Consider the following 22,852-nt stretch of genomic DNA (forward strand, 5'->3'; position numbering starts at 1 on the left):
CTCTGGCATTCGACTCTCGGCATTCGACTCTCGGCAATCGACACTCGGCAATCAGCTCCCAGCTTCAGTGTTCGGCTCCCAGCATCCGAGTATCCAGTAAGCAGCTCCTCCAGCATTCGACAACAGCAGCAAATTTTTTTCTTTATTTTTGGGTGTTTCGAGAGTCAATTCTTTCCCCTACCCCCACCCCTTCTCTTTCCTCTTCCCTTTCCTCTTCCCCCACCCCTTCCCTTTCCTCTTCCCTTTCCTCTTCCCTTCCGTCTACCCTTCCATCTTCCTTCCGTCCTTCCCTCCCTTCCTTCCCTTCCGTCTACCCTTCCATCTTCCTTCCGTCCTTCCCTTCCCCCTTCCCCACTCACAGGCAATCCACAACCGATTGCTTGCACTTGACTCTCGAAACGTAGCGTACGTCATGGTTCCCACTCGTTTGTACCATGATGGCTGGGTTTGTGGTTGATTGACCCAGCCAAATGATTGGGAGGCTGGGACTCCCAGGCCGAGGCATTGGTGGCTTTCTTTTCCTCCCCCTTTTACATACTTCTTCTGTTTCTTCTTGCTTTCTTCATGCTTTTTGTATAGCCTGCAGGTTGTGCGAACTGCTTGTTGAGGTCACTTTGTAAAATCGCGTTCTTATTATTTGTCTTTATTGTCCACTGATTGTGTTCTTTTAATAAAATTTGTACTCTTCGACTATTGATATTCATAACGATAACTTTTGTCTTTTTTAAAAATGTTTCTTTACTCTATTATTACAATGAATAAAAATCTGCTCTTTTACTTTATGTCCTGCTCAAACTTATTTACAATTTCTTTCCTTGTGAAGATATTTGCGTGTCGCTTCACCTTGCAATATCCATTTTCTTTCTGACTGTGTTCAATCGTCTTCGCCGCTTCATTTGACAGTTAGGAAAGAACTCATGTTTTGGCGTGCTATGTCCCTGTTCTTATACAATGCTGACAATGTCATATGGCTTACATTAGATTCGTAATTACTTTTACTTTGCAATGACTTGATCAATTCTAAACATGATATCTAGGCAACTGTTTGACGCAAGCATAATGCACAGACCGTGTAATACAATGTCAAAGTGTTGTGAAACCCGTTGCGTAGCAATATTAGTACTGGGCACATCAGAAAGTTTCTTGCAACAGCAGAAACTCTTTTGGACTTGGAGCAAGTCGATCGAGCTTTGTGTGCTTAAACTGTCGTTTCTCATGCACTCTACAATCAAGATCAAATCTTTTGATACCGAATACTGTAATGCTCATAGTCATTACAGTAGGATTGTTTTACGAACGTTTCATATGGCTTTCTATCAAAGCCTAAATCCACGTGGATGTGGACATCTGTTTGAAGATCGCCTGAGGTTGAGCTGCCTTTGGGGCGCCGGATATGTTTTCAGGTGGAGGCAGTTCGACACATGTACAGCAACGCTTTTCTTGATTGCTCTTTCTCCGTGATCCTACTTGTCCATACAGTTACGATAAAAATAGCTGCCGTGGCATACCTTTCGCTTGTCGCCCACATATGGCATGGAACATGATAATGGCAGTAATTAGTTGGCCCACGAAAGCTTGGGACAGTACGATATGATGGCTCTCAAGTTTCGGACCACCTTCCGATGTTTTGCCGTGTAAGGCTACTACATTCACCAATACGAATCTAAATATCAATAACTAAGTTTCTTCAAAACAAATTAATTTTGTACAGCATCTTACCGTCGCCATTTGTATTGCACTTTTCCTAATTTACAATTACAGTATACTGGCTACCCTGGCCAGTATTGATTGAGCGGTCTGTATACTTCTAAAGCACGATATATCATTCCTTTGATGAGTGATGAGGGGTAGCAAAATTGAGTCTTTTGTCAATCTTGTAGAAGACGGTCGTTTACTGATAGCGGGGGAAGCTCACCAAACGGGCAAGCCTCAGTGGACATGGCCATATCTTGTTTTCGTGTACCAGTGATCTCGTATGAAAACGTCGCGAAAACGCCGTTGGGACGATATCGCGAGAGTTCACTCCAACGCTGTGAAATGGGTAAAGAGCTCGGATCATCCAATTGGATAAGCCATTGCCTGCCTATAGCAAGAGACGTAAATCAGTTTCTGTTTCTTGGAGGGAAATTTATATACAGACTTACAACCGAAAAGCAAACTTATAGACCGCGGCCTTGTCATCGGTTTTAACAAATTACATCTCAGTCTCGCTAAATGGTCGTCTACACACTCCCATGGATTTTCACTCTAGTGGTCATCGACACCTGTGCTTGTCTCGAGAGCTGTAAGTACTCTGTGATCCTAATATGTATGTCAAGCGCACAAACATATACGCTGCAATACATTCAAAGCACACATTTTATGGGAACAACGCACTGCTAACTATACATAACACATTGTACAAATTTATTTAAAAAGAATATTTGCTACATATTGCCACCCAAGAGATTGGGAAATAGTCGAGCAACACCACGCCCATGCGGTTGTCAGAGTGTATAAAATGCTTTTACGATACTGGACAATAAAGCGAAGCAGACTGAGCATTTCTAGGTTACCACTAAACGTGTTTTGGAGAAGTGCTCTACCGGTTACGGTACTACCGTTGGCAGCGACGCACAAAAGCGAGCGAATCAGCTTTGAAATGCTCTGAAAGAATCAATGTGCACTTGCGATACGCAAACGCTGTGTCATCTCTTTTTAAAAAATCTTTGAATGCAATCTTTTTGTCTATGATAGCTTCTTTGGTGTTTGCTTCCAAGTACAACTATTTGTACTGTGTGTAGCAGTGATGTTATTTGTTTCTCGTCTTTTTTCTTCAGAAGAAAGTTTACATTGTCCGATTATCGATTGTTGTACATAAAAATCTAAGGTTTTGACATTGCAGAAGGTGTAGTATACTAAACATATATGTAATTTAGCTAATAGTGTGTAATAAAGAGATCTTTATATAAACCAAAATTTTATGTAATGTAGCCAGGTGGTTCTTGGTTTTTGAACAGCTGTCGCATACGCCTCCCATCTTTTCAAAATACATACATGCTTATTTAAAATAACTTTAAGTCCCGGAAGGACGATGTAAATGCACATACACAAGGATGCAAGTGATATATTTTAACTGTCGTCATACTAATAGCTTTACGTACTATCCCATAGATTACCGTGATATATTTCGCTCCCTGCTTCGACAGCTAAGACTCGATTATTACAACCACATTCGTTGCAGTAAAATGCATACCAAATATATCGAGTTAACAATGTGTCCTAGTATCATACAGATGCTAGTATGCTCCATCAAGAAGCGGACTGATCCGTTACAGTTAAACGGACGGATGTAATTGAAAGATAGCGCAAGCTTCTGTATTCCATCAAAGCTCGCATTCCTTGGGTGGTGGCAAAGCAACCCACCCCTTTTATTTTTAAAATTTATGTTAATGGAGAGCCGATCGAGCAGTCTACACTTCCTCAGAGACTGGAATAAATGATCGTCCCAAAGGTATCCACCCCATAACCTAACGGATTGAAGACACATGTACGTTGTTAATAATGCTTGCGCAAATTCTTGAGCGCTAAACCTTTGGATTTAGTCGTTGTATATCTTCCAAGTCTTGTAAGTGCGGAAGGCTCAGCTGTAATATAAAGTCATTAATGTATGATCGCCCTAGTCCAATGGGTATCGAGTCAGATTCATAGTCTGCAAAGTAAAATACAACGATTCTTTGTAGAACCCAGCAAATACGTAATTTAGATCAGATCAAGAGCACGCTGCATCACAGTGGTAAGTATCATCAATAGGTAGGCCGGAGCTGCTATTGTTACTATTGTACTGGTGTATTGGAATGCGTGGCTGAAAGAGAAAGAATGCTGGCGACTTTTTTTTTTAGTAGGGCTCAAGTTTCTGGAGCTGACGGGGCAATGATTGTAAGCTGTCCCTAGAGTATGGGGTATATTTCGCTGCATCCTAGAGCAAGTGAGACCAAGTGTGGGATAATACCGTCGAGGAGTCAAGGTAAAAACAATGATGGATATCATCGGGTAATGGAGTGTATGTGTTTTTAAAAGCAAGAGGTGGATGATGATGCTGTGACATATCTGTTTTGATATTTCTGGACATTGAGTGCTGCGCTTCCGAAATGGTTGTACAAGAGTATCATTAAATTGCTTGCTAAAAGCGTTTGTGGAGCAAACTTCCTTCGCACTATCATCGCTGGTGTCAAGGATGGGGTCTGGTAATGCTCACCCAGCTCCTATGAACTAATAAGTGCAGCAGCAGCAGTAATATCCACAGCGTCAGGAACGCGTACAGAAACGAGGATCGCAATGTGATCGCACCACACCTCTCGGACTAGAGGACCAAGCAAAATTTTAAAGCACGGTGGGGTGAATCGTATTGTTCAAATACAACCACAGATATAAAACACAACTTTGACCGCCGTTATGTAACACGGAATTGAGCCCACTTTTAGCGCCAGCAGTTATACTGTAATTACCTCCCTAGAGCAGAAAACTCCTGCAATAATGTATGGTGCGCAACAATGGAGCAACTTTGCGGATCAGCAAATGAAGACAAGGAACCAAGCAATACAGAAAAGGAAGACGATAACGAGGTTGGAAAACATGGTATTGACGCAGTGATGCCAATGAAGATGATAGCTGGCGGGCAGCGGCGATATGGAGCACCCCAACTGCTAGTATTAGTGTCAATGAAGTTGACGTTTGGAGTCATACTACCAGTATGTATTAATACCAAGCATGTAGGACCAATGATAAAAGCTGGCGTGCTAATAGTGGTGGCGCAGACGCAAGCTGCATAGCAGCCGAAAAAGTGATATCAAGGTGTCTGCGGGAAGCGACACAGCACGTATCACCCACGTGGGTTGCTGCAGGTGGCTTCAAGGATGACGACACTCGAACCATGCTAGCCGGCAAAAGAGCGATACCAAACAGGCTTCGGGCGTTTCTAGTAGCTGGCGGCTGGCGCGTTGATGCAACGTGTGGTCAACTACAGCTAACGCTGACTAAGATACAAGGAGTCACAGTAGTCCAGAGAGCAACGTGAATTCGTCGACAGAAGGCAATACTGAACGAACATCTGCACGAATTGCTGCAGACGTTTATGATACATAAGATTCTTGAAGCTATTCCAGCTGCAAAAATGTTACCAAGAAAGCTGCAGAGAACAACAATAGCTGGCGTGCTGGTACTGTATGGAATACAACTGCATCCAATGCTAATGATGGTGCAAGGAGTCATAGCAGCCCGAAGAGCGAAATAAAATCACTGCTGAGAAATGATATAGTAGGATGAGCATTGGCTATATGGGTTGCAGCGGGCAGTAAAGCCCAATGGAAGAAGCTATAACAATGAAATAAACAATGCTAAGCAACCAGATGATGCTCAGAAAGCGTCTGCTACATCAAACACCACTGTCACCCATGGTACTCCTAACAGCTCAGCGACCAACCACGCCGCAACAAAGAGCAATGGCCAACAAAGGAGTAATGGAAAAAATGACAGCTGACGGCAGCGGCAACTTGATTTAGCAATGAAGCCGTGGTCAATACCAACGACGACCATAACGACATAACGGCCTACTCGAATACCAGCGATCATCTATATTCTATTTTAACCGATGAACCCAATTGCAATACCATCAAGTCGAAAAAAACAAACGGGTTTGAGTCTCCAGATGAAGCTAGATGGTAGGCATATGTAAGACAGCACTTTTAAGCGGTGGCAGAAAAGTGAGGATCATAACATGAGCTCTGTAAACATCAAACAAGCGGCTCCACCATTTAGTTCAAAAAGACGGTGAAACATGCACCTAAATATACGGATAATATCAATTCTGTCCCTGGACAATTAAATATTCTAGATCAAGGATATTTGCAGCTATATGATTTTTGCGTGTGCTTTTGAGTTCTTGGACGATATCAATATACTTTGGTTAATAGGTAAATAACTCTATTGTTAATAACGACGATAACTCTTTAGATAAACCATATTAAGGTAAATGAATATGTTGTGTGTCCTTTGTCGGGTTGCCGCGCTTTTGGAGAACGTAATCAGATAAGCGAATTCATCATAAAACTTTTGCCATACAGTCTTCGGACTTGCGTCGGTTTCTTTGAGCCGCTGAGAACTGCTATTGTAACTTTAGCGATTATGGCGGCGAATATTGCGACGCTGGAAATTTCGTTATTTAGTTATAGAAGCTGCTGTAGCGGCGACTAGCTATACTGGCCCACCAAGATTAGCTTTAGCGAATCTGCTGGAGATGCTCTGAGCTTTTTGATCCTTCAACCCAAACTTCATGAAATTACCATATCGGTTAAAAGATTTATAATGATTGAGGTTAGGCGAATTCCTTGAACCGGAAGGATAACTTGTCCTACACGGGTCATTAATCTTCAGAGTGCTTTATGTATGCATGCCGTATCTCACATATTCAAACATTATGCGCTCGAGCTATTGTGCACACGCATTTTAATAACGATATGTTCAAAGTAAACCCAGTGGTAATTCTTTCTACCTATGATTTCTTTGAGTGAACCGTATAGTTTATGTTAAGTTTTAAAGTAGCTGCTCGTAGTTCGTCGGTTGGAAATTGTGTACGTCTATTAGTATGTATGAAGAACAGACATGATTTGAACTACATAGCAGAGCGAGCAGATTTTTGATTTCTGCGTACCGTATCTCCGACAGTTTTCTCGCTTTCTTTCTGCTAAAACGGCTTGTTGCAAGCAAACGCGGCACACCAATCATGCCACAAGGAAAGCTGCTCTACATTCGCGCCAGACGGAGTAAAACCGTTGTATTTCTCTGCTACGAATCAAACGATTCCATTGAAAATCTTAAGCAGAAATTGTGCGCAGCTCAGCCAGGCTGCGACAAATCGCCAGATCAAATCCGCATCTATGCCCGACGTTCCGATCAGTACACAATTTTGATCGATTCCGATTCAGTGTCAAGCGCAGGGCTGGAAAGCGAGTCCGATATCTACTTTGTGTATCACAGTCAAGGTGAATAGTAGATGAGAAATTCTTTGTTGTTGTCCACCAATAGAGACTCACGCGTACTACACGCATCAAATAACAGGAAAATGGGAAGAAGTTCATACTGAAGCATATGAGCCACTGGATGAAGGAGCCGCCGGCGAAGAGGAGCAGGACGTGGACATGCATGCAGAGATATCACACACACGAAAAGAAAAAGGAAAGGGACGAGCATAGTGTGATGACGGTCAATCAATAAAAAAAAGTCTAAGTTTATTTTCTTTTACTGTACAAGAAGGTGGGATGGTTATGAAACTAGAATACGGTTCTGCATAGAGGGCAGCTGGCTGAGTTAGAGGAACGGAACCACTACGTAAAAAAAAAGGATGGTCAGTTTTCCAGTTATCATTTACTTTTTAAAAGGGAGAGAGCGGAAAATAGATCATGCAGTACCTTATACAAGCAGCTGGCATGGAATTTGTTCTTGCAGGTGCGGCACTGCTTTCTGGGTATGGATCGATCCTGAGCGCTGATAATCGAGTAACAGATTGTACAGTCTTCAACGCCACCGAAGTGCAAGTTGACGTTTCGCTTGAACACCGTTAAAGCATCGACTATGTTGCCGTTCTAATAGAAAAACAAATGTGGTTAGGATCTTTCTACGCAGACGTGATGACTATGTAGCACGTTTATATACCTGTGACCCAATCACTGCTGCAACGGAGAACATCCATCCTCGCCACTGTTTATCGCTCACGCCAACCTTTTGTACGCCTTCTACATCTATTTGTCGTAAGGGGAAGTTGCTCGGCAGCTTGATCGCAATCTGCATATCTTGTTCATCTACACGATAGGTCGCGGAAACTTCACTAGCTGCTCGGAGTGCTTTTACAGTGAACTCATTGCTGTCGTTGTCCTCGAGCAACGTCTTGATATCATCTCGCGCCAGCAGATCAAGTTCGCTGTTAATCAACATGGCGCTAAAGTTCTTTTCCGTATAGCTACATAGTAACATAGTTTTTCTATTAAAATGACTTTGTTTCTCGGGTTTGAATGGCTCTCCAAATTTGATGCATACTTCTCGACACCGATTGTCAGTTGTCGGTTCTTACAATCGACCCACCATTGCCTTTAACATAAAGGATGCAGTAAGTTAGAACATGGAACTAGCGATATAGACCATCATAGAACGTACCGTATTAACGATGGAATGTGTTTCAATGCACGGTAATACAGATGTGCAGCCATGACTTGGTAACTAATTTCATGTGCAGAGTCGAAGCCTAATGGATTGTGGTAAGTTTTTTTCTGAACAATTTTGTTCCTCTCGAATAAAGGCGCTCACCATCTACTTCATATTCATCAATTTCCCACAAGGATAGATCGAAAGGCTGGATCTTTGGGCCAACCCCTACACCAAGAATTTTGAAGACAAATGGCATGAGTTTGGCAACAGCAGCAGCATCCTTCAGCTGTGCAGTATACTCTTGTTTAAGACGGAACGTCTGAGAAATAATAGTGTTAGAATATTATCAAGGGTAATCTTTCTTTTTCCATTTCAATAAAGATTGAACTTACAATGTTAGTGAAGTGATCAAACATAATCAGCCATACTAGCATGTATCCAAATACATCGTGTAATGCCTAGAAATAACAATCATGAGATAACGCCCCTTTTAAACATGTTTACATCGAATTGTACCTGTTCATCAAAAGGCAACGAGTGCCAATTCGAAAAGTCAGGGGGGTTGATCATGTATTCAAAGATGGCTTTTTCGATATTCGCCTTATCTTGGTTATCATCATCTATCAGAAGATAGTTTAGTGGGATGTATATCGTCTAGCTTCACATGTGTTCTCCCATTACCATTTGTAGCACTGAACTCTAAACGCACGGATAACTCTTGCACAATGTGTGTAACATGAATTTCTAATAATTTAAAGGCGCGCTTCTGCAACGCTTCGTTCGATGCTTTTAATAATACGGCGATCTATATTGCACTTTACATATTAGCAAAACTATCTCTAGCATCTTTCCAACAAATCAACAACTTACGTCCGAAATATTGGACGATTCCAGTAAGACACTTGAAGGAACATCTTCAACAAGATCGGCTAATAGTTCTTGGTATATAATTTTTGGCTTAGTGGGGGAAGTGGCTGAGACATTGAGTCCTACAACATTTGATTAAGTCAATAAAACCATAGCACGCTCAAACACAAAAAAAGCGGATTTTACCTCCTTCCTTAATAAACAGCTTTAATAAAGTTTCATAGAATTGCGGTCCTTGATCATCAAGAGTTGCAAACAAATCTGCGATTCCCTCATAAGCGAGATTTTTCAAAGTTGAAAACAGCTGTGCTGCGTAATGTACGAAAGGCAATTCCTCATCAAGCTGGGGGTCGCTGTACTATAAGCCAAATATATCAGAAACGTCATCTTCTTCAAACAGTAGAGTAAACTTACAGTGACCCATTCATAGCTTCTTTCTAAAAAAAACTCCCATTGCCCACCCGATACGTCTTTAACCGATTTGGCGATAACGATGAAGAGTTGAGCGAGTTGCACCAGAATGCGGGCACGTTGATATAGCTCAAAATCATCCAGTGCAGAATCATCCTCGAACCATTTGCGAATAGTAAGGACGAGGTGCATCAAACGTTGTGGAGGAATAGAGATAGCATCACCATGCTCCAATGCAGTTGCATTGAGAAGCACGAGCAACTTCCATGCTAAAGAAGTAGGTAACGTCAGAAAAATCATTGTAATGGTATAGCTAAAAGTATTTTTGATGAAAATTACCTTTCCCACTGTCGTCAGCAAAATCACCCAAGTTTGAAATGCCAGAAAGTTTACTTGTGAGGTCGCTTTGCAAGTTCTTGTATCCAGCTTCTTGTGAGATCTCGTTCTTGATGGCATTAGTAACGGCTACTTTGATGGGCAACTTGACTATACAGTAGAACAAAGTAAATAACGAGATCAAACCTTATTTTAAAGCAGCACATAATGTCAACTTACGTTCTGTCGCTTCTGCTTTCACGAGACCCAGCCAATAAGGCACGCTATCACTCTTCAAACCAACTTGCGTCACGAGTTTTCTCAAAACGCTTTCAACCACTGCGCCTGACATTGCGTCGGTAAGAGTCGTTTCAACACCATGACTGCCAGTATCAGTACGCATAAGCTTTGCGACAAATGACATAAAACTGTCGCTATCCTTGGTAGACCCCGGGTTGGTGACCGCAGAATATAAGATCTTGTACCAAGAATGTCCAGACTCGGTTACCAGTACCGTCTCAAAGCGATAATCGAAAATGTAATTTACTCGTTGAAGGAACTCTAGCACAATAGGTGTACTCCCTGCTATGCTAGAGTTCCAGATCCGAGAGCTTCCAGGAATATCCAATCCGTATTGACATTCAACGCTTGACAGCATCAAGTGCTGCATAATCCACTCTCGGTCATTACCGTCAAAGAACTCATCAGGGCCGATTCGAACCACGTATTCAGCAACGGAAAAGATAAGACGACCATAGGCGCTCAAACCCAATGTATCGTATGATACTGGCATCAGTTCGTCACTGTCAACGGGAGGAGTTTGTATCAGGCCAACATATTTGTCAAGTACGTTGAGCGTAAGGAGGTTTGAAGTGTGTTGTGAAAATGGTGCGCGCACGATTTCCCAGCCCTTGGGATCCCCGAGCAGTGTCACCAAGGCATCCTTGAAACCTTGACTACCGACCGTGTAGAAGCTGCTGAGAAGTTTGTCTACACGATGTAAAATAGCAGATGGGCTATGAACGGAGTGGTTAATTTGCAGTGCACGCTCTTTCATTGTACCGTTGTGACAAGTATACACACCTTTCTGAGCGAGTGACATCCGTAATTGAGTCCTTGATATGCAATAAAACAGGCTGGAATAAACGGGATCGGTAGGCGTCATCTTCTTCAGCAGTGCTCGTACAAATCATATCCCATACGGTCGACGCAGCATGTGTTATCATTTTGAGGCGTTCCTGACTTTCATCAGTTACATCAACAAACATACTTTCAAATACTTCAGTAGCGATGCCTTGCGCGGCTTTGTGGTCGAGCAGTTTGCAAGCTGATTGCGTGTTTTCCATGATGTTCTCCAGGATCACCATGACAGACAATGTACTTTTGAGCAAGGTTTCATCCTTCGTAGCAGACTTTTGCTCTAAGAACTCGTGAAGTTTCTTGTGGAAACTGGCGAGGACGATGCTACATGCCTTCTCAGAAAATAGCGGATGTGCTAAAATCATACAAAGAGTCAGCTATGTTCTTGCAGAATTACATAACCGACATAAGTACAACATATCACTCACTTAAATGCACATTTAAACCGATGCTACCCAAATGTTGTAGTACATTATCTGGAACCTCCGAGGGTGTAGCAAGCTGATGGACGATGTATTTTTCAAACATGGCGTCAAGCTCAGCGCTTTGATAATCATTACTATTTTTGAGCTATTCGAGGTTAGGTCTATGCTTAAAACGATCATTTCGTCATAATTTTCTTACTTGTTCCAAAAATGCCACCAGTGCCTTGGCTTGTTGACTATTGTTACAATCAATATCAGATATCTTCTTGATTGCGAGATTCCATAAGATGCATGCTTCGACAGCGTCAGATATGCGAGACATCAAACCAACATAGACGTATGAGAGAGATTCAAGTACGCTTTGGGAGTCTTCACTCAACAAAGGCAACAGGATCTTGGCTTGTTCAGTTATTTCCTAAATATCCGATGGATTAAATTTTCGGCTTCCAAGTACTATTTCATCCTTTGTGAAACTCACATTTAAGCTTGCCTCGTCCAAACAATCCCAGTATTTATTCAAGATTTGACCAGACAATTGAAGTAGAGCTGGTGCTTTGTCTAAAGTAACAATGTGCAGTCAGTATTTCTCTTCAACAATCATCCACCACTTAGCTTATATCCAACCTTTGTAAACTAGACTCGATGTGAAAGCTGCCAAAACCAAGCGCTTGGCAAACCCTGTTGTCCTGGCGAAAAGCTCGGATGATTTCTTTTCTGAGACAGGATCCAACTTGTTACGGATTTCGATGAAAAAACTGCCAACGTTATGGCAGAAATAACCAAAATCCAAAGCAAATCCTCGAGGAAGGGTGCAATCGATGACTGTCTGGATCAAAAAGTTTTCTAGTTCGCTCCAAAAGGGGGGCATATAATCTGTCAAACAAGCAAAGAACACGTCTGCTTAGCATCGGCAGTGCACCACCGCATAATCATATGTACCAAAGAACATTCAAGTTACCCTTGACACTCTGAGTAGTGGCAAGCACAGAGAGATGCTTAGTCAAAATCGACACAAACTTTGAGCCTGCTTTCTCTTCCGAAAATTCTTTCGATGATGCAAAACTTGTTTTCATCAAGTTTAAGAAAATCTCATTGATAAGATAAGATCCGCGATCTGTATCCGAGTTGCTATCAAAAAGAAACAAAAAAGGGCTTAGCTGGCTTGTAGTTATACCGAAACATGTGATACATTTTAAGTCAAGTATACCTTTTCGAAACAGAAGCGTAAACAATGCACTCGGCATAAGCATTGATAAAAATATCACTGTTAGATTGATCAATGAACTCGCTAGATACGCCCTTCCAAAAGTTCGTAAACAGTTCCTTGTAGAAAGAATGCTCGGACCGGATCTTGTCAAGTATGAATTAGAGCGTTAGCATCTCGCCGAGATCAATATTTGAAAGGAAATGATCTCTATATTTCTTACCTCGGACGGCAGATTAGCTATGATGACCAGAATACTTGGATATCCAATACTGACTGCACCGTTTAAACCACCGCGAAGGAATGTAAAGAACTTGGGCATAATAGCCTTCTTCCTCCCTGCAATAAGCCATGCTTCCGGGAATTCTGGATTTTTTTTATCAGCTTTCCTTCTCTTTTATATAGCTTTCGCAAGAATGGGAAAAGGATATAGCATTACCTTTGGTCAGCAAAAGAATAGCATCCCACATGTCTGAAAATGTTCCAGCCTCTTTTTCGGTTAGAAAGCTAGCGAACAAAGTGGAGCATACAGAATTCAAGCGCGTTGATAATATTCCTGGATCCATGCACAATTACTATTTTTTAATGTCCATTTCATACACATCAATCTACACAAAAGCATATGATCGTATTATCTTACCTTTCCACTGTATCAACAGTGTCTTTGTAAGACGATAAACAGACTTTCTGATGATTGGACTGTTGTGGCCCGCGAATTTCCATAGCGTTGGACTATCGAATAATGCATCATAATCTTCCATGTGCTTTTCTCTCTCTTTCTCTGGCAGTTTTTCTAGATTGCTTGAAAATATCAGCAACATATCTACCTCAACGCCTTCCAATACAGCTACTATAGGACGTACCGATAACATGACAAACGCAATAGAAGCAGCAAGAGATCACTCGAGCGAACTTTGCTGTCATATCTTCCTTAGTGATATGTCGTGGGTCACCTAACGGCCACACAATTCAGTAAATGGTAATCAATAATATAAGAGAGAAACGAATGTAAGTGAACGTACTGAGAGTATCTGGGGTTTTGGACAGGATCATTTCAGTAACGTATTCTAGAATATCCTTCTGACAGAATTCCAAAACACCCTGTCTTTTATCCTCTGAGAACACGATCTACATGTCCAATTTAAGAGGTTAAAAAAGCGAAGTTGCATAATGAATAGGTATGGTATGTACCTCAAAAGAATTTCTCGCGGCCCGTGCAACATCCGGGCTTTGATCGAACATGGTGATCAACCAAGCTCCAATAAACTCTTTCAAATGAGGGGCAAGTTTCTTCTTAGCGTTCGTCGATATCAGCAAGTGAACGTTGTTGGCAGCCAAACGCACACGTCGGTCGACTTCGATCGTAAGCTTCGTGTACATTTTCGTCTGTCATCCAAGATCGTTGTTAGCTCTTTTGTCGTTTTTTTTAGTATGTACCCTACCCACAACCGAACGTTTTTATCGTACCCACGAAGAAACAACGGCAGGAACTGCATCCTTATTAGCCTTCAAGTAAGCTTCCAACTCTTCGAGCGCCTTTAGCTTGGTAACAGCATCGCGTTTCGAGATTTTCTTCAAGATCACCACAAGTTCAGCGTCTAAGCTGTTAGCTAATGAAAGAGTGTCGACGTCGGATCCGGGGGTTGCGACAGGCGATCCGGGGATTGCGCTGGCGAATTGGGCAAATCCACCCAGATTCTGAAAGCTTAAAGCATTGACGCTGCCACTGCTCGCTAAATCTGCTGCGCGACTAATATATAGACGCACCACGTACAAGAGTGAAAAAAGAATTAGTTGAACAGGCAGGAAAGAGTTGATCGTCTGTAGTAGCCACAATGTTTCAATTACCTGCTACTTGCAGGCTTCAGGCCTTTAACTTTGGGTTGCTTTGGAGGTTTTCCCATTGCGATTGCGCGTAGAAGCAAAAGATCACAAAGCGTTCAAAAGAAGAACCTCGAAACAGAGAACTTAAAATACACAGACAGCCAATTTTCCAGTCCGACAGCGGTTTGAGTAGGATTTGATTACACAAAGTGTGCTTTATTATTATGCTTTAGTTTACAGAAAAAAATTATTACTGGTACAGATTTAGTAGATACCTGTAAGAAAACAAAGTATAAAAAGAAGATTAGATCTCATACATTATTGAAAGATAATTGTAGGTCGATGTAAGGAACAGAGCCTAACTTACCGGGAATGATTCGGGATTTGACAATACTGCAGTACTTATCCCAATCCTTGCCGTATTTGACGCGACAGCTATGATCGTCTCGTCGCTCTCGGTGGATCAACAAGATGGCAAAATAAATCGCATAAAAGTATGGCACCACAGATCCAAATCCACATGGCAAGCACCATGACAATGCCATCAGCCAGTCACCGAGATAGTTTATATGACGAGACATACCCCACCAGCTGGAAATGATAAGTTTGGTACCACGTTCAGTCTTCATGTACTTCAAATCTATGAGAGTTGAAAGCAAAACATCGTCATTAGCAGCTTGTATGTAGCGTTGTCAAATAAAACCTGAACTTACGCTTCACACTCGGAGATTCAGGATTATTGCGGAATGCATTCTTTTGTGAGTTAGCACTTCTGAAAATGAAATAGCCGAGGAAATTGAGACCAAGTACAAGTCCTAGTTCCAGATAGCTCATATCACGTGGATAGTCGACGAGATAGCGAGCTTGGATCGTGTAAGTCATTGGGACCCAAGTGTACAATCCAAACGCAAGCATAAAGCCAAAACCGTCTAATATATAACAAAACGAAAATAATAAGTTGAAAATTTTGGCACATCTGTCTATTAATGATGCATGTCTCCTTACCTGTCGTAACATCCATGGTAGTAAGAGCAGCTTCTTCGTTCCAAAGCGAATCAAGAACATAAAATGAGTGGAAGAACAAGATCAAGCCCATCGAATTGGTAACGCGGTCAAGGTCAGCATATTGCTTGACAGCAAAGCACACATTCAGAACAACCCATCCGATCAGTCCAGGTCGAAGTTCGGTGAAGAATTTGATATCGAAATCGCCGATGCGTGGGTTCAATTCTCTGCCTATCATATACTAGCGATATAAAAATAAGTATGTTAACCACTAGCAAACCCATGGGTGGTGGATAACGACAATAGTTCCCGAGATATGGATAACGTACGTCGTAAAGAGGGTTGCCTGTGTTGCCTCCGAGGGCCAAAAGTGCACCCGGTTTAAAGCTCTTGAGGTACACGTACAAGGAAATGATGTAGCTGAATAGAATTGACGCGACGACGAGACCGACCCAGTGGTTGTAGATGAAAAGCAAAGGCTCGATACTTCCGTACTGATACAAGAGGAAACCGCCGAATGCAAAGACGTTGTGGAAAGTACGGAAACCTACGCGCATAAACAGTTTCCATTCATAATTGGTTTCATTGCCTTGATATGCTTGAATTCTCTGCGGTATTCGCGCTTACCGTTCATACGGTATTTAAGAATTTGACCGTTTCGTAGTTTGGTACCGGGAACAACGTCACCGTCCAAAACTAAAGCGTAGATTACTAGAATAGTAATAAAACCAAGGTACACGAGGATGGCAACAGGGTCAATGAGCGTTTTCGCGAATTCCAGCGAGAACAAATCCGAAAAGTAACCCTTTGGGTCTGCCAACAAAAACTGCGATGGATAGCCGGTAGCATTGCAGCAGATCGCAAAGAACAAGACGAGCAGTGGCAAAGCTGTGACAAAACCAAAGGCTCCCACAGGTCCGAGAAACTCGTAACGAGTTGTTTTTGGATTCAGTTCTTCCCCACTCGAAGCCATTTGAAGTGATGAAGAAGGTTAAACAAGAAGAAAAGCACGCTTTCTGAAGTCTATTACGCGGAGTTCACTTATATACAAGACATACAATTCGGCATCAGGTGCCGAATGTCAATCCTACACTCGGCCTGTGCTGTCATAAGTTTTTCGTTTCCGCGCTGCGCAAGTATAGTAATGGAGTAAAAGTTAGTCCCACGCCTTCCAGCAGTTATAGAGATCATTTCCGAAACTTACAATCACGAAGGACACTGTACGCAGCTGAAATTTTCTGGAATTGGGCGGTCGCCTTCTTCTTTTCTTCAGGATCAGAATACCTGTCAGGATGATGTCTCATAGCAAGTCTAAAAAAGTTTCATAATCATGTCAACTAATCAATATCACCACCACAATTAATGGCGAATCCTAGCGTCCAGAGCTTTACCCTCGAAAAGCTGATTGGATATCCGCAGTTGTGGCAGTGGGACTGACACCCAACGTGTGGTAATAGCCCTGAGGATCGCTATCTGCCTCCGTTGATCTTGATGATGACGACGATGATGCTCCTCCTCCCCAGAACCTAGATTGTCGTTGGTAGTACTGATTCTCGGATTTCCAAGTTTTATAGCGCTGCTGGTCCTCAAATGCATCATATGCACCGACCCAATCTGTATCCCATGTATGTGGATCCTGTTCAGCAGAATGTATCTCTTGTTGTCGCTTCCAATCCCTGAATCTCAGCGAGATCAGAGGGAAATACATGGCAAGCATAGAAGTCATGACAGTCGGTAGCACAACGCCGATCTAGGGAAAATTACATTGCTCATTAGGTAATCTTTCTTATCCCTAGTCATTTGCATGATACCGTTTTTTTCTTACCCAGAACGATCCACTAATGCCACCCCAACCAACACCGCCTGTCATTGTCATGACTGTTGCCATACCAGCAGCAGATACTACAGCAACACGCGTCCAATCGTATGTGCGAATACCGCCGACGCGCAAATCATTTCCGTTTATAAATGTACGAAGATTGCGACCGAGATAATGGACGGTGTAAACGTACGCAGGATAATACACTGGTGCACATTTCACGTTTTCGAGCTTGACTTCGACTTTCACCAGGCGTGTTTGATCGGCGGCGTACACTTTTCTCAAATATGCATCGGCGTAGTCTTCTTCAGTCGACATAATGTACGATTTGGCGAACCGTACGGCTGTTGCTGGGTATAAGTTGAAGGGGTCGACGGTTCGGTTGACGTGATAATCGGAGCTCATATCAGGATATGCAGGTCGATCGAAAAGCTGTGGTGTAAAAGCAGTAGCTTCCTGTAAGCTTTGTCCACTGCGAATGGAATTCACTAGTCCACGCCTATATTTATGAGAGGCATATATGTGCAATCCTGGGTGCTCAATTGGAAGATAATCCCGTGTCCAACGGTACTGATCCGAGACCCAAGTCTGCGGTAATTCGTTATTTAATTGAATGTTTGTGCTGTTCTGTATCACACTTGAGTGTAGAGAATAGATACGTACCCACTGTGTATCATATCGCACTTCATTACGCTTTGTGGCTGGATTATACACATTCCTCATGACATTGTGGCCCTAGTGGTCGGATTATTCAAAAAAAACTGTCGGGCATATACTGAGCTGAAGGTAAAGCAAATACTCCAGTACATACCACTTGCGCTTGCACTATCTGAGCATGGACCCTGCAAGAAATAACCCAGAACGGTAAAAATATTTCTTGGGGTGCTCCTGCGTCGGTGACACGAGCAGAAAAAAATCCACTGCCGTGGTAATCTTTAAAAATCTATAGTAACCATTCGTCAAAGTGATGCAAATATAATCGCGTGATCTGAATTTGGTAATTTGAAAGGACCTTACACTGTTGGCAGCTTCAACGTGTTGCGTGAAAGGAATGGCACGGAGTTTCTCACGGGATGGACCTTTAGTCTTAGATGACAGGAATCGATACGTCACTCGCTGAACCTGATTTGGAGGCCAAGCATGTCGTTGCGATATTGTTGTCAAACAAGACAACATGATGGTTTAAGACAATCCGAATTGATATTAGTCTCCGAAGGAAAAACACACGCGTGTGAGCGGTAAAATTGCCGGGTACTGCATAAAATGTTCACTCCGCGTAAAAGCTAACCCAGGATAGCTACGTAAAAGATTCTACCCGGATGTTCTTTGACCCAAATACTGATGAATAAGTTAGCGTTTTCAAGTGGTGTGCCATGTGATATCTCAGTTTTGGGAAATATCTAAGAACCTGCACAAGGCGGAGTCCTAGGAACAATGGTTCCGCAATGAAAAGAATACTGAACCAAAATTTGCGGCGCCCAGTGTTTTTGATACGGCCGCAAACCGCAAATCCGCGCCGCAAATTATGCCTGTACGGCTAATGACTTTTCCGCTCATGGAGAAAGTGGCTGAGTGTGCCTGAAAAAGCCTAACCCTTCGTTCCCATTTCCTATTATCAGCGCAAATAAGCATGTCTTTCAATATACGTCAAAAGCGTAAACAAACAACAAAAGCCTATCGATTCTCGGATAAAGGGAAGAAGCTTATCAGATTGACAAGCACGGTCAATAAGTCGACTGCAAGTGATATAACCACGCCATTCGAAATTCGAGCATCATCACTGCCAGCCAATTCTTCTCCATCTGACGGATGGTCAACTGATGATGAGGCGGACGAAGTTGACGATCAGCCAAGACGTCAGACTGCAGCTGTTAAGCGTGCAGTACGCTGGTCTAGCCTTTTTCCTGCGTTGCTCAAAGCCTATAGAGAAGGGTATAAGCAAGCACCGGTCGCAGAGGCACTCGAGCCTGCCACCCATAAGATGTGTGGTTGCGCTGCTGATAAAAAAGCACACAAGGCTGTCACCTGTATCTTTAAGTGCGGTAAGTATTGTTTTTGGGATATTTTCGCAAAATTTAACACCCTTGTCTTATCTAGGTATTCGACAGTTTGACATCGAATACTGCAAGTCGTGCCCTGACTATGCTTTGCCTTTGGTGCTAATGCGCAGTCATATGATTCCTCTGACGCCAAAGGCACCCGGCCATGCAGTGCATATCAAGTTGATGCAGACAATCCACAATTTGCATTACATTTGCCGCGTCTCCGTGCACAATATTGCAAAATGGCTACAAGCAGATTTTGAGCAAGAGGTATTACTTTTTCTAGGGCAATCTTTCATCTAGCAAGCTTTTAAATATACTTTTGTTTTTTAGGTTCCTGCCTCTCTCAAGTCTCGCTTGAACGATGTGCTGCCTATATTTGGCAGAATACTTCTAAGCTTGAAAAAGCAGTTGAGGGAAGAGTTTGGCGTAGAGAACGATGTCTGCCCAGGTTGCAGATACGTGGTACTGTAGTGATTTAATTTTTTGATTTGAAGATATACAAAAGTATGCATACATATTTTAATGGTTGTCATGGTTAATATATGGTAGGAGCACGAAAAGACTGTAGCACTAGACGGAAACTTCCAGCTACGGCGCTTTCGCCATGTAAAGGATGTCCAGGGTATAAACTTTAAAGATGAAGAAGAAGTGAACATGCTCTGGGTTGACGATGAAAAGCTCATTCCTTATAATGAATCGGTAAGATAATATTCTGAGAGTCATGTAACAGTATCTAATACAGTTATATTGATTACATGTATAAGGCCAGAGATGGCTGTGCCTCTTTTGGCGCGCTTGAAAAGCAAGGCGGATCGACCAAGGGTCTTGATCAAACCGGTGCTTTTGCGTGTACCTGTGGTCGCCACGGCTTTCCACTTGCTATAGTCGATATGCGTAGCAAAGGCGAACGGTATTTAGCTTGCTGTTCCTCATTTTTGTCATCATGTATAAAGTACTCACTCTATGTACGTTTAGTTATACCTATGTTCTTAGTGTCTTGAAAAAAGTGACATACAACGAACTGTACGGAAACAACATTCGTATTATGTACGATGTTGGTTGTAAGCTACGAACTGCTTTAAAGGTACTACTTATAACTTACCTCATGTGCACGATGTCCACATCCTAACATAAGCTTCTAGAAAACACCAGAGTTGAAGGACATCGAAGATGTTCCCATTGCAGTCGGTATCTTCCATATTACCGGACACAATGCTGCTTGCCAAATTCAATTCCATCCTCGTTTGGTAAAAGGCTTTGGCATGATCGATGGCGAGTGGCTCGAGCGAATGTGGTCATACCTCAACGGTTTTGTATCCATCACACGTACTATGTCGTCTCTCAACAGGCGACTCACCCTTACTATTGCGCTCGACTTTTTCGCAAAAGAAAAAATTGACAACATTGGTACACGAACTTTATATAATGCCTAAAGACTTAGTATAGGCCCCAACTAACATTAGTATTTTAGGTATCACAATTCAGCGTAAAGAGCAGCGTGCCAAACAATTGCTGGACGATGCTAGAAAGGCCCTCCAAGAAGCAGGGTATCTTGATAAACTAGAGATCTTGCTAGCTAAATGGGAAGAGCATATAGCACTTGCAACTCAGGAACCTACGACCGAAACAGGGCGCATCAAAAAAAAGGTCGACAACGCGTACGAAATACTTCGTACAGCTGTTTCTATCTATGACATTATAGACCAAGCATTTAAGATACAAGGAAATGGTAATGTTATACATCTCATTCGTTCAAACTATAAGCATAAACTACTTACCCGACAAACGATATATATGTATATATATTCAAGGCCATAATCGCACGCAAAACCTTTCCGACCAAAAGAAGTCTGCCTTGGCAAAGGTTCAAAAATGCTTGGATGCCTATAACATTGTGGCTAGAAACCATTCAGTTATAGGTAAATTTTAACAGTATAGGTTGCTATGTGCAATGCGTACACATCACAAACTAAAAATTTCGTTTTACAGGTTTAAGCCCGTTTGATAACAGCGTTTCCAGCTTACTGGCAAAAAACAGCAAATTTAGAAAGCACGCCAATTTGTTATCAACGATGGGCGATGACCTACCCTACGATGCTCTTCATGGTTACCTCAGAGCCCAAGAAGAGTTAAAAATGTTGAGGGTATGTAAAGCATGAAATGGTTTTCGGGGGAGGGGGCTCCTAGGTACTAATGCAAATGCTATGTTATAGGAGGAAGCCATGTCGGTTCTGAAATACGGAAAAGAGCTCGTTCATAAGCTCACCGAGGCCACCAAAGGTCCAGAACTGTTTGATAATCTGTCGGACGAGGTTCTTGGAATGGCTGTCATCTGCAAGCAGAAGCTAGTAGAGGCTGAGCGTTGGAACGTGGATCAAAAACGCCGGCTTACTCGCATTGCTGCAGGTCTCCATTCTGTAGCAAGCAGTGGTAATGTCAGAGGTGAAGATGGCGAGGAAGTTGAGGAAGAAGCTGAAGATGAAGAATGTGCAGACCTTGCTCAATTCGAAAACTGGATTGAAAGCATCAATTAGATGAAAAGCAGCAAAACTCTATTACGTACACTTCTCTTTTTATACTACCTAGACCATACACACTGAAATATATTCACTGCCATATCTCATGCTTGCTTTTCTAATAGTTTATAGTGCACAGACAACGAGTACAATCATGAGATTGACAAGGTCATTATTATATGGTGAACAAAACCTTAAGACAACTGTTCTATATATTTGTCCTAAGGTAAGTACACTTTTAATGGATAAATAATACAGCAGTAAACAGGCAAGAGAAGAGCTTGTCACATAACAAATTTGCGCTATATATCAAGGTACTGTATCATGAAATTGATCGTAAACTTGTATATATTAGCACAATTGGATCAAATGGTGTATAGGGAGACACATTTACAATAATAATACCAAAGCATACAGGCCTACTATAATTCATTAGCTACCAACACTGAATAAAAACCTACGGTCTATCAAAACTTATATAGCAACCTACCTGTTGCTGCTGTCACTTTGTACTTGAATCTCTTTTGTTATCAGACAGAAAGAGCTTCATAGACTTACAGAGGAGAGCTACTGCGTTCTTTTTAGACCTCCAGCACCTCAGCACAAAGTAATGGATTGAATTGAGTTTTTAATATGTTGTAAAGTAGCGTTTCAGCATTCGGATGGTGCCAACTGATGAGCTATACGATCATTTTCTGTGGAGAAAAATATATTAAAGCTGAAAGGTATAGGTGAAAGATGAGGCGATTGTTGAAAAAAAGCAAAGGGGTTGTTGTTAACCTGTAGTTTTTGCTTAAAAACGGGTCGTTTCGACAATATTTCCGGCAGATTTTCATGTTTCTAGCCAAGTGTGTAAAGAACGACGAGACGAACACGATGATACCAACCACAATGCTTTACTCGAGTCTTATCGTCTGCAAAAAGGCAATTTTGTGGATAATTTTTCTTTTTGTTTTTGTAAGCCGCTCTTTTCGTGAAACGCTCCTTCCCTAAACGGTTGACGATATGGAAGTTCGTTTTTGATAACGCTGAGGAGCTGAACTCTACATTGTCGATCATATAATTTTGCTGCGATATTGGGCTCGCAAGTAAAAAAAAACTTG

General features: G+C 42.1%; 11 protein-coding genes across 11 annotated transcripts; 6 read left to right on the forward strand and 5 right to left on the reverse strand.

The window, feature by feature from the left end:
• Positions 1–9: 9 nt before the first annotated feature.
• Positions 10–453, reverse strand: BDB00DRAFT_835570 (uncharacterized protein). The gene is given in 3 exon segments (XM_053124410.1): positions 10–140; positions 315–390; positions 401–453. 3 exon segments carry the CDS (start codon positions 434–436, stop codon positions 52–54), a joined length of 201 nt encoding a protein of 66 aa, XP_052977263.1. The 5' UTR covers positions 437–453; the 3' UTR covers positions 10–51.
• BDB00DRAFT_835572 (uncharacterized protein) lies at positions 187–714 on the reverse strand. Its single transcript, XM_053124411.1, has 2 exons — positions 327–714; positions 187–242 (listed from the first exon to the last, which is right to left on the reverse strand). Exon 1 carries the CDS (start codon positions 702–704, stop codon positions 531–533), a length of 174 nt encoding a protein of 57 aa, XP_052977264.1. The 5' UTR covers positions 705–714; the 3' UTR covers positions 187–242; positions 327–530.
• Positions 715–1,355: 641 nt separating this feature from the next.
• On the forward strand, positions 1,356–1,795 carry BDB00DRAFT_835573 (uncharacterized protein; the record flags this gene model as incomplete). Its single annotated transcript, XM_053124412.1, has 2 exons — positions 1,356–1,544; positions 1,720–1,795. A coding segment is annotated over one exon (189 nt), but the record flags the coding sequence as incomplete, so codon positions are not given.
• A 2,737-nt stretch (positions 1,796–4,532) lies between these two features.
• Positions 4,533–5,056, forward strand: BDB00DRAFT_874843 (uncharacterized protein; the record flags this gene model as incomplete). Its single annotated transcript, XM_053127270.1, has 2 exons — positions 4,533–4,696; positions 4,756–5,056. 2 exons carry the CDS (start codon positions 4,533–4,535, stop codon positions 5,054–5,056), a joined length of 465 nt encoding a protein of 154 aa, XP_052977266.1.
• Positions 5,057–6,698: 1,642 nt separating this feature from the next.
• BDB00DRAFT_835575 (uncharacterized protein) lies at positions 6,699–7,240 on the forward strand. Its single transcript, XM_053124413.1, has 2 exons — positions 6,699–7,019; positions 7,096–7,240. The coding sequence occupies exons 1-2, from the start codon at positions 6,761–6,763 to the stop codon at positions 7,227–7,229; spliced, it is 393 nt and encodes a 130-aa protein (XP_052977267.1). The 5' UTR covers positions 6,699–6,760; the 3' UTR covers positions 7,230–7,240.
• Position 7,241: 1 nt separating this feature from the next.
• BDB00DRAFT_940644 (uncharacterized protein) lies at positions 7,242–14,514 on the reverse strand. The gene is made up of 29 exons (XM_053129353.1): positions 14,389–14,514; positions 14,008–14,290; positions 13,732–13,926; positions 13,563–13,668; positions 13,404–13,493; positions 13,181–13,333; positions 12,980–13,096; positions 12,764–12,906; positions 12,544–12,686; positions 12,295–12,464; positions 11,961–12,209; positions 11,815–11,894; positions 11,536–11,751; positions 11,340–11,481; positions 10,855–11,266; positions 10,012–10,787; positions 9,796–9,942; positions 9,460–9,725; positions 9,232–9,403; positions 9,049–9,167; positions 8,860–8,983; positions 8,695–8,798; positions 8,571–8,636; positions 8,338–8,497; positions 8,188–8,275; positions 8,071–8,121; positions 7,690–7,993; positions 7,446–7,619; positions 7,242–7,361 (listed from the first exon to the last, which is right to left on the reverse strand). The coding sequence occupies exons 1-29, from the start codon at positions 14,442–14,444 to the stop codon at positions 7,308–7,310; spliced, it is 5,160 nt and encodes a 1,719-aa protein (XP_052977268.1). The 5' UTR covers positions 14,445–14,514; the 3' UTR covers positions 7,242–7,307.
• Positions 14,515–14,675: 161 nt separating this feature from the next.
• Positions 14,676–16,342, reverse strand: BDB00DRAFT_767920 (ergosterol biosynthesis ERG4/ERG24; the record flags this gene model as incomplete). The annotated part of the gene is made up of 5 exons (XM_053119703.1): positions 14,676–15,004; positions 15,135–15,293; positions 15,370–15,610; positions 15,699–15,916; positions 15,997–16,342. 5 exons carry the CDS (start codon positions 16,340–16,342, stop codon positions 14,676–14,678), a joined length of 1,293 nt encoding a protein of 430 aa, XP_052977269.1.
• BDB00DRAFT_522873 (uncharacterized protein) lies at positions 15,990–18,581 on the reverse strand. Its single transcript, XM_053117721.1, has 7 exons — positions 18,206–18,581; positions 18,000–18,131; positions 17,852–17,923; positions 17,195–17,776; positions 16,761–17,119; positions 16,574–16,680; positions 15,990–16,497 (listed from the first exon to the last, which is right to left on the reverse strand). The coding sequence occupies exons 1-7, from the start codon at positions 18,362–18,364 to the stop codon at positions 16,457–16,459; spliced, it is 1,452 nt and encodes a 483-aa protein (XP_052977270.1). The 5' UTR covers positions 18,365–18,581; the 3' UTR covers positions 15,990–16,456.
• A 167-nt stretch (positions 18,582–18,748) lies between these two features.
• On the forward strand, positions 18,749–19,695 carry BDB00DRAFT_835589 (uncharacterized protein; the record flags this gene model as incomplete). The annotated part of the gene is made up of 2 exons (XM_053124414.1): positions 18,749–19,230; positions 19,286–19,695. Coding segments are annotated over exons 1-2 (643 nt in total), but the record flags the coding sequence as incomplete, so codon positions are not given.
• Positions 19,696–20,215: 520 nt separating this feature from the next.
• BDB00DRAFT_724734 (uncharacterized protein) lies at positions 20,216–20,561 on the forward strand (the record flags this gene model as incomplete). The annotated part of the gene is made up of 2 exons (XM_053118227.1): positions 20,216–20,317; positions 20,376–20,561. Coding segments are annotated over 2 exons (288 nt in total), but the record flags the coding sequence as incomplete, so codon positions are not given.
• A 225-nt stretch (positions 20,562–20,786) lies between these two features.
• Positions 20,787–22,387, forward strand: BDB00DRAFT_522916 (uncharacterized protein). The gene is made up of 5 exons (XM_053117722.1): positions 20,787–21,152; positions 21,223–21,377; positions 21,447–21,663; positions 21,875–21,975; positions 22,105–22,387. Exons 1-5 carry the CDS (start codon positions 20,960–20,962, stop codon positions 22,183–22,185), a joined length of 747 nt encoding a protein of 248 aa, XP_052977273.1. The 5' UTR covers positions 20,787–20,959; the 3' UTR covers positions 22,186–22,387.
• Positions 22,388–22,852: the final 465 nt, after the last annotated feature.

The sequence above is a fragment of the Zychaea mexicana genome (genome assembly GCF_025766255.1).
Source record: "Zychaea mexicana strain RSA 1403 chromosome Unknown BDB00scaffold_64, whole genome shotgun sequence".
Lineage (NCBI taxonomy): Eukaryota > Fungi > Mucoromycota > Mucoromycetes > Mucorales > Lichtheimiaceae > Zychaea > Zychaea mexicana.

Coding starts and splice junctions, on each gene's coding strand:
- BDB00DRAFT_835570 (XM_053124410.1), bottom strand. CDS start 436: ATGGTACAAACGAGTGGGAACCATGACGTACGCTAC. Junction 141..314: donor GACGGAAGGAAGATGGAAGG/GTAGACGGAAGG, acceptor CCAAAAATAAAG/AAAAAAATTTGCTGCTGTTG.
- BDB00DRAFT_835572 (XM_053124411.1), bottom strand. CDS start 704: ATGAATATCAATAGTCGAAGAGTACAAATTTTATTAAAAGAACACAAT.
- BDB00DRAFT_835575 (XM_053124413.1), top strand. CDS start 6,761: ATGCCACAAGGAAAGCTGCTCTACATTCGCGCCAGACGGAGTAAAACC. Junction 7,020..7,095: donor CTTTGTGTATCACAGTCAAG/GTGAATAGTAGA, acceptor ATCAAATAACAG/GAAAATGGGAAGAAGTTCAT.
- BDB00DRAFT_940644 (XM_053129353.1), bottom strand. CDS start 14,444: ATGGGAAAACCTCCAAAGCAACCCAAAGTTAAAGGCCTGAAGCCTGCA. Junction 13,097..13,180: donor ACTGTTGATACAGTGGAAAG/GTAAGATAATAC, acceptor GCATGGATCCAG/GAATATTATCAACGCGCTTG. Junction 8,637..8,694: donor CGTTGCCTTTTGATGAACAG/GTACAATTCGAT, acceptor TGTTATTTCTAG/GCATTACACGATGTATTTGG.
- BDB00DRAFT_522873 (XM_053117721.1), bottom strand. CDS start 18,364: ATGTTGTCTTGTTTGACAACAATATCGCAACGACATGCTTGGCCTCCA. Junction 17,777..17,851: donor TGCGATATGATACACAGTGG/GTACGTATCTAT, acceptor GAATTACCGCAG/ACTTGGGTCTCGGATCAGTA. Junction 16,498..16,573: donor GTACAGTGTCCTTCGTGATT/GTAAGTTTCGGA, acceptor ATACTTGCGCAG/CGCGGAAACGAAAAACTTAT.
- BDB00DRAFT_522916 (XM_053117722.1), top strand. CDS start 20,960: ATGGTAATGTTATACATCTCATTCGTTCAAACTATAAGCATAAACTAC. Junction 21,153..21,222: donor TAGAAACCATTCAGTTATAG/GTAAATTTTAAC, acceptor TTCGTTTTACAG/GTTTAAGCCCGTTTGATAAC. Junction 21,378..21,446: donor AAGAGTTAAAAATGTTGAGG/GTATGTAAAGCA, acceptor GCTATGTTATAG/GAGGAAGCCATGTCGGTTCT.